The 17,247-nt window shown below is 38.0% G+C and overlaps 1 protein-coding gene across 1 annotated transcript in view; it reads right to left on the bottom strand.

Moving 5' to 3' along the window:
- Positions 1-4,438: 4,438 nt before the first annotated feature.
- Positions 4,439-17,247, bottom strand: part of LOC116711197 (homeobox protein aristaless-like 4) — a 32,904-nt gene continuing 20,095 nt past the window's right edge. Inside the window, exons 3-4 of the mRNA XM_032550598.1 lie at positions 7,683-7,811; positions 4,439-5,007 (exon numbers count right to left, since the gene is read on the bottom strand). Of these exons, the coding sequence (XP_032406489.1) occupies positions 4,687-5,007; positions 7,683-7,811 (450 nt within the window). The 3' untranslated portion in view covers positions 4,439-4,686. The remainder of the gene's footprint in view (positions 5,008-7,682; positions 7,812-17,247) is intronic.

The following is a 17,247-nucleotide window of genomic DNA, read 5'->3' on the forward strand; positions in this document are numbered from 1 at the left end:
AAATAAAGACAAAATATTACAAGAATGAAATTGTAGTACTGCAAGAATAAAGACTTAACATTACGACTTTATTCTTAAAATGTGACTTTATTCTTGAAATATTAATTTATTCTTGGAATTAAAAAAAAACATCTTACAATGGCCCCATTACGCCATCATACAAACTAACACATGAAAATTATATTTATTGTTTATTTTATTTGTTTTAATTTGATAAAAATTAACATTTAAAAATATTATAAAATAAACAACTTCATTGTATATTTTGTTGTTTATTGTATTATTATTTTGGTTGACATAGATTATTTGTTTAGCAATAGTTCCCTCTTGTCCCTAATACCAGGTTCAAAATGTAAACTCTTTTGGACTAAATTTGTTCTCAATTTCAGGTTAGAAAACTTTTTCTGAAGAAATATTTCAGTTTATTTTTGAATTAACAACCCATGTTATTTTTTTTATGTTTCAGAGATTAAGGCAACCTTTACTAAAACAATTTATTTTTTCCAGCTTTGACTGATCTACTTAGTGTAGAAAAAAATTAACCCTTTAAAGAAGAAATTCTTCAATCTTTAATTCTTTAAAGCACAATTTATTTCAAAATTCCAACCAACATTGACAGAAAAACAAAGTATTAATTCTGTACAAAGTCCTGCACCATGAGGACTGCACTCTGATCCTGTTTTTGTTACTATGGACGGGCTTAAAACTGGGACAAAAAGCTGCTCAACTTTTGACTTGAGGTTGGAGAGAACTGCCCCAGCAACACTTGTTTAAAAAAGCACAGTAAGTGCAATAACTTATTGCATAATGAAGACCATCAAAAGTAAAAATTTATGATTAATATACAAAAAAAGCTGCTTAAAACCACAGAAAACAAAAGCATTTTTCAGAATAACGAAAACAATGTGGCACATTTAGCATTATTCCTTATACTTCATTGGTTTAGAACTGGATGTCCAATATTTGAAAGAGAAGCAAAAACACATGAACACATAAACGAACAATATTATTTATACTGTTCACATTCAAACAATATGGCGTCATTAACTTGAATTTCATTGCATTAATTCAGTAGTATCAACATAGATGGAGCGGCAGTAGAGAGGAGCACTGAGGAAAAACGTCAAAATGACAAATAAAAAATGAATTGGTGTCATGGATTCATTTTGGCTGTATGTCAAACACCAGAGACATTAATGGGAGACAAAAGATGACTAATTTGAACTAAAGCTGGTTTTGCAGACTGCATGCTACACTTTATTTGCAATATTTTCCTTCATACATGCACAATTTTATGTTGGTTGGTTAGATGAAATCCTCATAAAATACATTGACGTTTGTACACTGCAAAAACATCAAGTCTTACTAAGTATTTTTGTCTAGTTTTTCTGCAAATATTTTAATACAATTGAAATAAGACATAACTAGCATAAAAGAACATTTTCAGACAGATATAAGAGACTGTTTTAAGTCAATAATTCCTACATATTTATTTTTAAAAACCTGCTAATTCAACTAGTACTTATTTTATCAATATTTTTGAGTCTTAAAGGTGACTTGGAGCACAGCTTTGGTTGCTAGGTAACGAGCTGGGCTTTGCTGGGGTTGCTAGGTAACGGGCATTGCCTGCTGATCTGTGACGATACACTCCAGAGGATTTTGAAATGGGTCATTTTCCAGACACCAAAAAATATTAACTTATTGCCTAAAACCAGCTGTATGTCTTTTTTTTTTTTTTTTTTAAGCGCTTTGGCTGTTTTTTTAGAAACAGAAACACAAACACTGAACTATTTCTTCTCCTGTCGTGTTGAAAAGTTATTTGTAAGTTAGTTTTGTCTTATGTCAAGTGTAGTAAAATATTTACACTAGAAACGAGTCAAAAAATACTTTGTCAGATTTCTTGTTTTTGCAGTGTACTTGTAAAGAGTGAATGTGGCTCAGCTCATGTCATAAGAGAGATCATTTAAAACTCTCATCCTGGAGCCCAGCTCCGCTTATAACCTCTGTTGGCATGACAACACAAACCGGTCCACGCTATCGATCTGGGTATCCCAGCGTTACAGAAAACCGTTCAGGAGCGCCACGGTGGCAGGCTCTGAAGAACCAACATTTAATGATAAATTGAGCATTTAAGAACGTTTGCAGGCCTGCAGGCTGTCACTTAGCCTGGTGTTTACAGGGTGGGACAACGCCGGCTGACGCTAATTAAGTTTGTCTCTTCCTGTTGGTTGCTGATTGAAGCTGGCATGGCAGGCTGGTGTTGACGGTTGCTGCAGCGTGTCTGCCAGCAGGCACTCTGTTTCCTGAAACTGGAGGCCTGAGCCCCGTGGAGGCGACCCTGGGAGAGGAAACGGCAGCTTGGTTTGAAATTACTGCCAGCCTACAAAGCCAGACTCGATTGACGCACCATTTCTGTTTCTAGTTTGATTAGCTTCACCGTACTGCGCTAAACCTTTGCCCTTCTCTGCAGGGAGATGAACTCCCAGCTACAGGTTTGGGCTAAATGATTGTTTTCTGTCATAATTGTAGTTTGCAATGGAAAGTGACAGGAGGTAAACTGTCCACCCAGTGTGTGCGTCTGGGAATGCTCACAGTGAGCGGACTTGTTCTCAGACAGCTTACAAAATGACAACTTTGTTTAGAAACACACTTAAACAAGCTTATGCAGTCTGAGGAGAGAGTCTGAAGAGGCATCCATTATGAGTGCAGCAGGATGGCTGCAGTGAAAATATAATAAAGGAAAAAAAGCTACATGAATCTTAAATGGCTGTAGTGTGTGATCTGATATTTTATTATGGTTTGAAGGGAGTAAAACTGAGAGATCAAGGAATTATGTGCTTCTGTAAAGATGTACTTAAGTCTTAAAATGAATTCATTTTCACTGCGGTAGCACAATCTCACACTGAAAAATCCATGTTAGGAAAAAATTATTTATTCTTCTATTTACATATCCGAAGGTTGGAGCATAAGATTTTCTTTAACTCACTCTAAAGTTTTCCTTTATGATTTAGTTCATATTAGGTGGTTGATTCTGTCTGGTGAAGCCAGTTCTATGTGAACTGACCTCTGGTTATGGATCATTATCTAGTTAAAAGGTCCAGTCATGACCCAGTTGGAGTTTTCTGGTGGACTATATCAGATTTCAAAGAGTTTGTGATACTTGAACAGAAATACACAGCATCACAGATCTTATACCGCAGTTAATAATAGGCATGAGACACTTTTATTCTCATATACATTGTTTGTTTTACACCAAATCTACCTGCAGTGATTCCATCATCTACTGTCATCTACAATCAGAATCCCAGTAGTAGATCTATTACACGTATTTTAATGGGTGGATGTTATGTATTTTACAGGCAATTATATAGGCACAATCAATGAACTATGTTTCATTGAGTTATTGTAATAAAATACTGTATGTAAAATTGGGCCTCTGTCTCTTTAAGAAGCTCCTGCTCTTCCCAACACTCTGCCTTCAGCAAGTCATCACAATGCTACTCCATTATGCCGTTTACCGCACTTCTTAGAAGTTTTGGACTGAGAAGTAGCTCCTATGATGAGCTCAGCAGACCGGCTGTTTGTTGATTGCCGCTGCCGCTAGTCTGGAGGAGCTGAGAAGAGATGGCCGGGCGCTCAAGCTTTGTGTAAATAGTTGCCGCTTTGTGAGAGCAAGCGGTTAGGCAACTTCAAATGGCTGCCACTGGAGTAGCATAACATAAAACTCAAACATGATTTTCACACACTTTAAAGGGGCACACAATCAAGTAACTATGTTAGCTTACAGTTGTTAGAAAAATGCTGTATATATAAAAAAATGATTCAAAGGAAATTTTACCTTGTTATTTAACACCTTGAAATTGGGCTTCCTGTCTCTTTAAAAATTCTCCTGCTCTTTCTGAAACTCCGCCTTCAAGAAGTTATCACAACATGGTTCCTCTATTAACCCTACAACAACGTTTTTATCAGCGTTTCACTGAGAAGTAGCTCCTACAATGAGCTCAGCAGATGCTCAGTTCCACCAGATGTTTGCTAATTGCTTCTGGCTAGTCTGAAGGAGCTGAGTGGGGGAGGGCTGCTCTGTGAGGCATGAAGCTCTGAAACTGCAGCTCAAAGGAGGAGCTTTGTTCTCGTGGGTGGAGCTTAGTCCACCCAGACTTTTTGTACAGCTGAATGGTTGCCATGGAGATTAAAGGATTTCTCAAACATGCATGGAAAAATCAAGTCAACACTCCAGGTATGTTTCTGATGAGGGAATAACATTATAACATGATGTAAAGCTCGATTTTACGCAGTAGTGCTGCTTTAAAAGGAATTTATGATTTTGGTTAAAGCCTTGTTTCTTAACATTTGCCTAAATGAAATGTTGGGTCTTCAGTGTGAGATTACGACACTACAGTGAGAAATGTTATTTTAAGGCACTTTATGCATCTTTATCAGGAATGTGAATAATTGCTGTTTTTTGTCACACAGCTATATTTCTGTCTAAATGCAGAATATTCCTTGTCACAGTTATCTGGCTTGCTTTAGCTGCTGTTCTGGCCCCTCTTATCTCCTCTGTCTCCCCCTCTTCATCTGACTTGTGTTATCATTAGTGCTCTCAGGAAAACCCCCTCTCCTCCTTCTCAGTGCTCACTGACGGCGGCTCCGGAGATGAGGCCATCGCGGGGACCGGGGCGGGTCCCATCATGTCGCCCAGGAGATGGCCGCGCTGTGTTCCTTGGCCTTCATCCGCAGCGCAGCTATGCTGGACGACTTGCGATCGGGATCAACGTTGAGGTCATAGCCGTTGATTCCCCCGCCGATCCCGGCGCCCCCAAACAGGCTGCCCATGTGTGTCTGTCCCATGTGGCTGCTGCCTGGACTGGGCACGCCCAGGAAGTCAGAGACGCCTCCGGGAGCGTGAGGGTGAGGCGCCATGCAGGACGGGACGGAGTCGCATGGCACCACGCAGCCTGGCACCGGGGAGGCTGCACTGCTGCTCCCGATCCACGAAGGGTTCTGGATCTGGAGGAAAAAGGCTGGGATTATGGTCTGGTGTTACTGGTCATAAATTCAGACAACAATCTACAAACATGGGGCTGGCACAAACCTGTTTAATCTGATTTGTTGCTTGGCTTTTTTATCCTCATTGTGGTAGCAGAACCAGACCCTAAACTCATTTAGAGAACCAAACTCGTAACTTACTTGTATTCAGGCTGATCAACACAGCTGGGTTTTTACAACTTCTGTCACCTACTGAATTCATTTCTTACAGTTCAGCTTCAACCGTGATTCAGGAAACTGGACTTTGAGGGTGTTTTCCCACCTAATAGTCTGGTAGACTCGATTTGATTGGGAACCAAAATTGCAACATTTGTTATATTTTCAGCTTTACGATCTAAACTAATTGAAAAAACTGTTCACCTCCTCATCTGTGGGGGCGCTGCACCAATTCCACTGAAGGAAACGACACAAAATCCTCCGAAGGAGACACGTAGCGCAACTTCATTCTTCACAAAATGTAAATAAAAATGGAGTAGCGTCAGATTTTAGCGGTTGTAGGATTTCTGTTTTGTCTTAAAAGACCATGAGCATGAGCTTGCTCTCGCGTGCGGTAGAGTCTCGCTTTTGGTTTTTTGTATTTACCCAGAATGCCCTTTGCTGTAGTCGCTCTCTGCTTTTGGAGCGGTCTCCGGTCCACTTTTATCCACATATGAAAACAAGCCAAGACCTTCACATGCACCACCAGAGTTAGCTTTCTTGGTCCACATCAAAGTGCGATTGCTCATTTACACTTTCCCCAAACAAACCGGACTCTACAGACAAAAGAACTGGAGTTCGATTAAAGTGGACTAACATGGCTGGCATGAATTAGGAATGAAATATATAAATAAATATAGTCTCTAGGGTAAAAACTGACTAATAAACTTTTGCTACTAACCACACAATAAAGCTCTAATTCCTAGAAAAAAAATCTTTCATTAAGGTGATACTTTCCCAAATCTTTGCCCGTCCAGATAGATTAAAAGTGAGAACAGTTTGGGCTCCATTACTTTCTTTTTTTCTGTTCTGGATTCACAAAGCGGATTTCACTAAATACCTGCAGGAGCAAATGGCAGAAAAGTCCAGGAGATGGAAACAATTTAGGTTGGCAGTCAGCTTCAAGTTGAGCCACAAACAGAAGAAAGGGTTATGATCAAAGAGATAGAGGTTTGTTTTAACATTAATCATATTTTATTCTTTAAATGCTTAAGAATAACACCGGACCTGACAAATAATGTCAGAATGGCCTTTCTAAATAATTTTGTTGCTGCAGGATTCATCTCTTGAAGATGTCAGATTATTTATTTTTTTGTAAATACACTATACTAGCTTTAAATTATATAAATGTTTAAAATTAACTGATTGCATTCAGCTAATTTCACCTGTGAAATAATAAAATGTTTGGTTTCCACTGTTCTTACTTGCCAAAACCTTATAAACAACCTTCCTTCTTTATTTTTTAGAGGATTGTTTATTGACCTGAGTTTGTGAAGCTTGTTGCTTTTTCCCCACTTTTTCTTCATGTTTTCAACAAACATCATTTTTAGATGCATAAGGAAGACAGTTTGGTCTTTTTAAATACAAAGCTATTTGCTCTGCCTGTTATTTACATAAATATATAGAAATATGGTCAGGATTTAAATGTGGGCAAACTGCTTCAGTAAAGAGAGAGGACGCTATATTTGTCTCTGTCAGTTTTTAGTCGATGAATGCTGCTGAATTCAGATGAAAGCATCTGATTCACTTGGAGCCAGAAAGAGTTTGTCTGCAAGAGTTAAAAACAAACCAGATATTGTAACACAGATGCATAACACAGAGCTAAGACGAACTGAGGTTCATATTATTAAGATTTCATATGGTTCCTGTACAGCAGAGGTGCCCAACTCAAGGTCAACGGGCCAAATCTGGCACACAAAAGCTATTTTTGTGGCCCTCTAGACCTCAAATGGCCACAAAATAGAACTTCAAGATAACAATTGTGTGCTTAAATATTGTTTTACCAATCAAATCAGTTTTTATTGGTAGAATGCCAAATTACATCAATGTGAAAAGATGTTAAACAAAAATCTGAATGTTCTTAAAGGGCCAGTTGTGCCAGAATCTATTGAACTGTTAAAATGTCATATCAGCTTTTTGTTTCAGCATTCAATAAGTGTTTCTTAAAATAAAATAATATTAAATATCTTTTCACACTGATCAGTCCATCCAGGATTTTGATTGTTTTTGTGATTTATTTTTGCAATCAGAATCACAGATTTTGTGGTGATAATTATTAGAAACATTTGTAAAAAATGTTCACGATAGTTGAGCTAATTTATGATGTTAAATGTGACTTCTTATTAAACGCCGTATCGATCATAGACTATAACATGACATCAAATAAAGCTGAGGCAGAAGTCACTTGAGCCCAATGTTTTGGGCCAATTTTGAGAAAAATTTGCAGTAAAATCAAAAAATATTGTGGGGATCTGTTGATTTTGTAGATTTGTGAAATTTGGAGGGACTTATTGATTCTGCCTGTTTATGATTCTGAGACCCGACATGAAAATGAGTTTCACACCCCTGCATATAGCACTCTCACAGTGTGGGTCTAAAGCATGCTTCAGTAGAGATATCTTAGTAATCTTTGATTGTAACTTCACCTTGGAGATCCTTACCTGTGCATAGTTTTCTGGTCGAGTGAGAAGTGGGAGTTCGTAAGCAGTGGAAAAGTGTGTGCGCACTTGTTGCATCTGGCCAAAACGTTCTCTCTTCCTCCACTTGGCTCTGCGATTCTGAAACCACACCTGCGAAGAAAGCAATCCATCAGAACAGCGGATGTCAATTAAGAACAAATTGACAACCGTTTTACACGTATCTACTAAAGTCTCCAAGTTATTGTTAAAAACTGGGCTATTTTGTTCAGAGTATTAAAAAAACCTGAGTGTATTGAACATGGTAAAGAAAATAAATTGCGCTACACATGAAAGTCTTTTTGGGACTTGACATGTCTTTAAAGTTCTGTCCACACTGGACTATTGATGTGAAAATGGTGAGTCTCCCCCGGTGCAGCGCGTTTCAGCTCCTCCCTTTGATACAAAGCCGTCTGCCTCCCTTCATGCTGCCAGCGTCGACAGATCCACATCTGGGGCTGCAGCTGTTCATAAATCACTCTCAGAAAGGTGTGCTCTCTCCAACATGTCAGCACAGGGAATCCCTTGGTACAGCCCATGAAACAAGTACTGAACTTTTGACCAACACTGGTCAAAAGTTGGCCCAGAGATACATTAACTAATAATCTCTGGGTTTAAGTGTTTAGGCAGGTTTGATCTTGTCTTCTGGATCAATAGATTTTAAAAAGGTTGCTTTCAGCAACACGCTGACAAATGCCTTGTATTCAAGCATAACTACAGAGTTTAGGAAGAATTTGTTGTGCTCCAAAATATATATAAAAATATCGGACAGGTTGAGGTAATTCCTCAGAAAGACTCTTAAATGTTGCAGTTTGATGTGTTCACTGCAAAAACACAAAATCTTACCAATACATTTTGGTCTAGTTTCAAGTGGAAATTTCTCACTCCACAAAACTAACTTACAACTAACATTTCGTTAAGATTTCAGACCTTATTTGAGGTCAATAATTCCTTAATATGGATGAAAAAGTACTAGTTCCATTGGGATACATTAGCTAATTATCTTTGGATTTAAGTTATTCTGCTTTAGGTATGTTTGATCTTGTCTTCTGGATCAGTAGATTTTAAAAGTTTTATATCAGTAACGGAACGAGAACTTTTTAAAATCAATAGTAAGGAAGTACTGACTTTAAAAAAAAGCTTTTATACATTTCTGAAAAGTTGCTTCAGAAGGCAACTTTTCTGAAGACAAGTTAGTTTTGTCTTATTTGAAATGTACTAAGATATTTGCAGAAACTGGACCAACAATACGTGATAAGACTTTGTGTTCCTGCAGTATGACATGGCTTACCGCCCCAGGTGAGGATTCTCTGAGCATTTGCTGCTTTTTATGGCAGCAAGGATGTAAACATTTACATGAGATATATCTATAATTCAGCCATGGCACTAGCGCTCATCGGCCATGAGATGAGACGTCGGTGTCTTTTTTATGCATTGGGGCTAAAAGCCTTTTACACCTGGGAGTGGCTACCTATGCGACTTTTTGGGGAACAACGAAGCCAGTGATTTTACAGAAGAGCTATGGATTCAACACGTTCAAATGTCAACTTTTTATGAACTGTGCGATGCCCTGGTGGACAGCGCTTATTGTCCAAAAAGAAAACAAACAAACCATCATCCTCCTACTTCCTGTTGTCTTCTTCCTTGTTTCCGGCAGTAGTAACATCCAGTTGTTGATTATGTGATGCAAAAAAAAGTGTTTCCATTGCAGTTTTGCAAAATACAGTCTACTTCAATTCAACTGAAAAACCACCCCATCTTAGCGCAAAGATTTTTTATAAAAAGATTTGTAAATGGTGCTTGGTTTCCATTAAGCAAATTTTATTTCATAATTTCAATTTGCACAGTTCTATGGTTAATGAAAACACAGCTACTGTGACTGAGTCTGTCAGAAATGTGCCTAATAAATAAATACTGGGGTCAGTTAACAGTGCGTGCTAAAAAGTGTGAATATAACATTTATGTTATAGAGATAAATTGAAGAATGTGTCTGTGGTTGTACTGTTGGCTTAAAATCCAGTGCTATTTATTTTGAGCGTGTAAATCAAGCTGTGAAGAGTTGCAAAATAAAAAAGCCTGAGAAATTCTGCTTTGTGCATCTGTGGAAAGGAATGTATTTATGTAAAAAATTTTGTGATTGTAAATCAGAATGTGTGGTTGTAGAAACACTTTGCCAACTTGTAAAGCAAAATGTTTGCTTTGTGCACCCATAGATAAGAATTTATGTGTAGAAAAACAAGCTAGAAATGTTCTTATGGAAAAGTCTGTTTACAAAAGACAACATACAAAACTCTTCACTCAAGTTCTGTTATTTGGGTTACAGTTTAAATTTGCACATATGAATTATGGCGGGGAGTTTCTTCATCTCAGCTGATTGGTTACTGTCACTTCATATCACAAATTTAACAGTCCGTTCAGAGAACAGATGGGTTTGGTTATCAGAATTGAGTTTTGCTGTGCAACAGGTCATTGGAAAGCAGCACATTTTGAAGTTTGAGGACAGCACTAACATTTTCTGGTTCAGATGGGCATCCCTTTAATATAGATATTTATATATAAATATATCTGAGTCTGCTCATTCTCCTCTCATCTGTGACTTTACCAAGAAATGTCATCCACACAATGGCTGCTCATGGGAAACTTTGGACCAACTTTGGACCACCGTTTTTTTTCTTATTTTAACAAAGGCTTCAACCTATGCAAGTTAAGACCCTTAATGCATTGAGTTGCTGATTTGCTATTTCTGTTGAAAAGCATTTGACCTGTTTAGTTAGTAAAGTGGCTGATGGGAGCATTGACCCTTCGCACGTGACGTCACATTCTCCAGAACTCCGCCATGACGGACGTCAAAAAACAGACATCTGGTAGCCTATTATAAGTTTTGTTTATTTGATTTCACTTTAAAAATGCTCATAGGGTGCTGCACGGTCGGCTGCACAGACAGACAAGGATAGAAACCAAACGTGTCATTTTATTGTATAACTTTTAATGAGAAAAGTTATGGTGGCGATGGATATCAGCCGTTAATCATAATGACAGCCGTCGGTGTAACCGCGGATTTGCAGCGAACACTTTTTACAAGGTAAGATTAACGTTCATATACTTTCTAAGTAAGTGCGACTTCAGGCAAAGTCAGTATTTTGATCAACAAGTCAGGAGGGAGGAAATATGGGTCGGTTTCTATGCTAGCTGTTTCCAGCTTTTATAAATACCGCCGTCTATGAGCCCCAACCAGGTGTGTTACGTTCACAGACAAATAGGCTCGACGCTAACAAGTAGAAACCATGAATAAACTGTCAAAAACAACTTTGGAAAACAATTTAAGTCGCTCTATTTAATACTAGCATCCTTCACCTTCGAGGTCCATCATGGCGCCTTGAATGATTAAGTGACGTAGTTGTAAAGAGTTAATATGTTGGTGATGTCATGAATTTCTGATTTAAACTGTGATACAGTGAAGAGACAGGAGCTACCAACTCCCATTGATCAGTACAACAGCTGTTACCATGGAGACTGAGTGCAGAGTAGTGCTGATCGAACTGTCGGTTATTCTTCTAACTTATAAAGAAAACCTGTACTTCCTGGATGCCCTCTCTAAAAAGGAAGCACACTTTTATTTCATCGCATTTGGGGTTTGCATAGTGAAGCATTTGTTAGTGCTGTTTCTTTATAGCAAGAATGTTCTTGAATTCAATATTGACCTGGAGTGCAGGTTTTCTCCATCCTTGCATTGATTCTCTGAGTGCTACAGCTTCGTCCCACAGTCAAGCAACATGTATGTTAGGTGGATTTTTGTCTAAGTTGCATTTAGAATAGAGTTGCTTAGCCTGGTGGTTGGGGAGCTCGACTGTCATTTATCCAGCGGCCCATTGTGTTTTTGAGTTAAAAAATGTTTAAAGTTGACAGAAAATTTGAAAATATCACTTTATAAGTATGTGTTATTGGAAGATTAATATCTGAACACCAACTATAAAGTCCTACAAAATGCAAACATTAAAAAAAACTTAAATAAATAAGCAATGCTAAGCCTGGTGAGGGCACAAGTAAAGCCTGGTAGCTCGCCAGGCTTATTATACACTGGGGTAAACACTGATCTATAATAAATAGTAAAAAAAAAAAAAAAAAAAGATGTACACAGTTATTTTTGAAGCTTCATTTGATAAACATCATGAGATTTCTTTTCCATTTCATTGAACTCGAGCTGAATTGAAGAGGAGAGGGCAGTACGAGTCTCCACATGTTTGTTTGCATCTATTTGTTGGTTGTCTGAATCGAATCGTCCCGAGAGAAAAGTGGAAACATCTTCAAAGACTCGAAGAGAGAGAGAGAGAGAGAGAGAGAGAGAGAGAAGAGAGAGAGAGTAATCTTGCTCCGGCGCGGGGGCTTGAACTCGTATTGTGGGTTGATTCCCAGCCCAATCAGCTTGTGGTTTTCAGAGTCCCTGACATGCAATTTTCCCTCAGTTATTCCCTTTATATGCCACCACTCCCCACCCAGCCACCCATGTTTTTCTCACTGTCATCATTTCTCTTAGTAAAGAAATGCACATTAGGGTTAAGAGGCAGAGCTGAGCTGTGAATTTGCAGGATGTGAACTGTTGGAGAACCACATTTTGATTTGCAAATCAAAATGTGTGCAAAAACACAAAATCCTACCAAGTATTTTTGGTCTAGTTTCTGGTGCAAATATCTTGCTATTTTTGAAATAAGACTAAACTAACTTACAAGTAACTATTTTAGCAAGACACTTAAAACAAGCCATTTTTTCCATAAGTTAATTTATCTGCTAAGGGAACCAGTACATTTTTAGTCAATATTGAGGAATTATTCACTTACAAGTCTCTGTATCTTGCTGAAAAGTTAATTTAACTTATTCCAAGTTTACTAAGATATTTGCACAAGAAACTAGACCAAAATTACTTGGTAAAATTTAGTTTTTTGCAGTGTGCAAAGGGGTTTCTGATGAGTTGAAACTACATTAACCAGAGGAACCCCAACATGTGCAAAATATCTTTTTCTTTAGGGACTTTAAACAGATAAGACCACATATGGCTAATATAACGCGTTTTTATATTTGTGACAGATATGAATGGCATTTGAATTATAACATTTCTCAGTTCAGCTGGTAAGATTAGTCGACTGCAACAGGGAAGCTAATTTCTTCTCTGGTTACTAGCAGGTCAGGCTGCAGAAAAAAAGAGACAAGGATGCAAACCAAACTTGCCACTTATTTTTTTTATTTTTAATAAGGAAAGTTAGGGCAGTGCCGGATAGCAGCTGTTAATCATAATGACTGATCAGCTGTTATTCATAATGTAATCACGGATTTGCAGCAAACACTTTTTACAAGGTAAGAAGATTGTTTATTTACTTTACAAGTAAGTATGATTAGAAAGATATCAAATATTTTTATGGAGAAGGTAGCGTCTAACCGTTGGTAACCATGGAGACAATGCCGCACCCTCATGTAGCCTAGCATGGAAAAACTGGTTAGCATCTCTCGTTTTGTACGTTTTTAATGCCTCTCCGGTGTAAAGGGAAACGCTGTTTATGACATAGTGACTTAAATCCTGTGATGTGAATTCAGGGAAAGTCGGTAATTTAATCAACACTTCAGGAGAGAGGAGGTATGGGTCGGTTTCTAAGCTAGCTAGAAGCCTAGCTAGCTTAAAAACTAGCTAGTTTAAACCTAGCTTAGAAATTAGGTTTTTGTAAATACCGCCGTCTATGAGCCCCAACCAGGTGTGTTACGTTCACAGACAAATAGGCTCGACGCTAACAAGTAGAAACCATGAATAAACAACTTGGAGAAACAATTTTCGGTCTCATGAAGAGGATGGTCAGGGTTGTCCATTCTTCATAGGATCGTGAACAACCCTGACCATCCTCTTGTCTTGGGAAGGCAAAACATCTTCAGATTCAGTGCACTACTTTCATCACCATCTTCAATAACTCATTGAAGAATCTAAATGAATGAGTAATTAATAATTAATGGTAACAACACTTAATTTCCATTTGGGATTAATAAAGTATTTTTGAATTCTAAGGGTTGTTGCTCTTTGTATTATGTAATTTGTTTGAAAGGGTCTCTGCCTTTATGTTCCCTCTGTAGGTTTGGAGTCTATTATTGTTTTCCATGTCTTGCTTTTGGTGAAACTTGAGTTACATGAGCTTATTATGTCACAGGTTTCCATATGAGCGCTCACACATGACGGTGGCTCACAGTGGATTTATATTCAGAGATGTAGGAGAAAAACTGAGAAAAGGTACATATTTATCAAATTTATTGCTCTCTTTTCTTAGCCAAGTTCCATATCAACAATGTTTTTTTAACCTCAAGTGTTAATGTTGCATTGAGCATCCCTTGGGTCAGAACATGCAGGCTGCATTTCATTTGCACTGAGAAAACATGATGCCTTTCAAAGATTAATATCTCAAATGTCAAGATTTGAAATGCTCTACTTTCCTCTCAAGAGATAAACCATTCTTAGTTTATTGAGCCGTCATCTTAATTGTAACAAATCAAGATAAAGCTGCTCCTTTTTTCATCCTAATCTCTTTGCAGCGCTCCCCCTCCTCTGCTAAAGCTCATCCTCTTCTGTCCCTCAACACCCCGGCCCCCGTAACACTGACCTCGCCCCTCTCTCCAAATGTCGCTTTCCTCCCACCTCCCTTTTAAGTCGACCAAGGGAAGTGGGGATATTGGAAAGTGAGATGGGAGAATGTTCAAACTGGGGCTTGTTTTCATTTCATGTTTAATTTCCTGACGCCTAAGCCCTCGGCTTCTCCACGCCTAACCTTCTCGACCTCTGGGAAGCGTGCAGACGAGAGCTGCAGACTGGGGCGCTCTCGTCTGCACATACACACACAAAGCAAAGTCCCCTTCCTACCGACTCTTAAACACTGTTGGCAACAAATATTTTAAAGCTGGACTTTCTAAGAATGCTTTTAGAAACTATTTTTTGAACTTTAGAGTGAAATCAGTCATTGTTTCCTTTGCTTGTCATTGTCTCCTAGATTTATGATCCTTTAGTCTGATCATGTCACTGTTGAAGGGGAAAGTTTACACATTTTTAGGGAAGGTTTTATTGAAAAGTTATAGTATATATAGTAGTTAATATAATGCCTGCAGAAGATAATTACCTTGATAGTTTTCATTGGGAATAAATCCAGATTAGTTGGTCTAAAGCTAAGCAAACCTTTACAATCTTAAAACAATACCAGTCTCAAAAATATTATACCATTTTTTTGGTGAATGATATTTTCTGAACCTTTGAACGTCGGGTTTGCAGCAGGTTGGATTTCAGACCACAGTAAGTGTCTTTCTTTCCCATGTTCAGTTGTCTTGGTTCTGGTGTTGAATACTAACAAATTGAATTTCTCTTTGCATATTAACGTTAAATCTCTGGAAGATTGATTAACTCTTGTTAACTTACACTTAAAGCTATTTATTAAACATTTTCATTTTTGATCTTGCTTCTTTAATTATAAATCTTAACTCTGAATGAACAATTGATGTGTCATTGAGATTGTTTGGTTTGGGATGTCTATTTCAACTTAAAACATGAGTTCATATTTTGATAAACAATAACTCAAATAAATCCCTGATTACAGTTGTTTTTCTTTTATTCCCTTGTTTAAGAGCAAATATACTTGGCTGATCTGAAATATATTTAGATTAGGAAATGTGTAAAAATCCTTTAATTATTTTTTATACAGCTTGCTGAGTTTCAAGGAAAACAGTAAATCCTACAAACTGAAACAGATTTTTGAAAGATTTATTTCTGTACAATAACATGATGCAACACACTGATGTGATCTTATAGATTTCTTTAGATATATATATATATATATACAGTATATAGTTGGACTTGCTGGTGTGCTTTGCATTATTGGACCTGCTGCAGAACCCAAATGCACTTGAGATTAAAGTCACAAACTGATTGCCGTACATTTTCCTTTTCAGGATTGTTCCAACAACTGCAGTTAGTTGCCAGATCTCGAAGAAGCTCAGCGGCTCCAGACCGTAACACGACAAAAACCACATTTGACTTCAGGTATGAGGCATTCTTCTGAACGTTTTTGTTTAGTTTTACAACTAATATAACAAGATCGAGACCTTCCAAAACTTTCCAGGTTTGTCTTATCCACAGAACGGCATCATCAGGACGCTTTTTGACATACATCAGATGCACCATTTTGTTCATTTTGTGCCAGCAGAGGTTTTCACCTTGAAACTCTCCCCAGGATGCAATTTATTCTTATTGCTGAACCGTGGGCTTTTATTGGTGAACCATGGACTCTGGTTAGTGAGTCCTACAGTGCTTCAGACATGGATCTGGGCTCATCGGTGAACTCCTGGAGGAGTCGTCAATGTGGTTTTTCTAGAGTCCCAATGCTTTGAAATGATTTTAACCTTTTTTAGGTCGATAGTTGTCAGTGTCTTTGCTTTTAGTTTATTTTTAATTCGTTGATTCTGAGATTTTTCACCAATTTTATGTCAGACATTTTACTGTAAGCCAGTGAAACAGAAGTTAGCTTCTTACACATTTGGTAGCTCATGCTTAATTAATTTTAAGAAAGCGGGGGAAATTACTTTTTCCACAATGATCCAGGTTGGCTTAGAAGGTTTATCCCCCTTTTAATAATTAAAATCATAACTTACAAACAGCATTTTGTATTTGTTTAGGTTATCTTTGTCTAACACTAAGATATGTTTTGGTGATTTGAAACATTTCAGTGTAATAACATCAAAAATATTTAAAATCTGTTCAGAGACAAATAATCTTTTGCTGTAGCTTGACAACATTTTGAGAGTTTCCATTCAGAGTAAAAATATGATTCTATCTGATTAAAATGTTTCACATTGTGATGCTTTACCCTTCTAAATGAGTAAACTTAACAACAGCTTAAAGGCTATTGGAATAAGCATTTTCCCAAAACTACTGACAGTTTTGAGTTCAGAGTTTTCTACTAAGGTAAGATTTTCGCTGCTTATAACTCAACAACTCATAAATCCCCGCCCTTTACCTCATGCAGTTGTTTAAACGTACAACACTTCAGTACCTCTGTCCTAAACAACATGCCCACGAGGATGAAACCTACCGACTGCAAACACTTACTACTTTTGTTTGTATTATTTAGCAGACATCTGCAAGGAAGGTGGCTCGGTATTCTTGGAGCTCAAAGTGCTTGGCGGTGATACAGTAATTGCTAAAGACGCTGACAGCAAAATGCAGCTTACAGAGCCATTATGGAGCTTTATTTATGCTCCAGAGCCAGCAGGCAGGGAACGAGAGCGAGAGAGGAAGACGGAGAAATGGAGGGCAGAGTCTCGAGCTATAAAAGCAGCTTTGAAGTCCAGCCGTCTCACCTCATCTCTGTCATCCAGGTCCACTGGAATTGATAGAGTGCCTCACTCACTTACTCTCACACACACACACACACACACACACGTTCGGCCCCCTTGTTCCATTAAAACATGGGCAGCAGGGGTGAAGTCCAAGACCGAGGCTCTGAGCCAATTGTACCAAACTGGTGGCAGCAAAAAG

The sequence above is a fragment of the Xiphophorus hellerii genome, chromosome 2, assembly GCF_003331165.1.
Source record: "Xiphophorus hellerii strain 12219 chromosome 2, Xiphophorus_hellerii-4.1, whole genome shotgun sequence".
Lineage (NCBI taxonomy): Eukaryota > Metazoa > Chordata > Actinopteri > Cyprinodontiformes > Poeciliidae > Xiphophorus > Xiphophorus hellerii.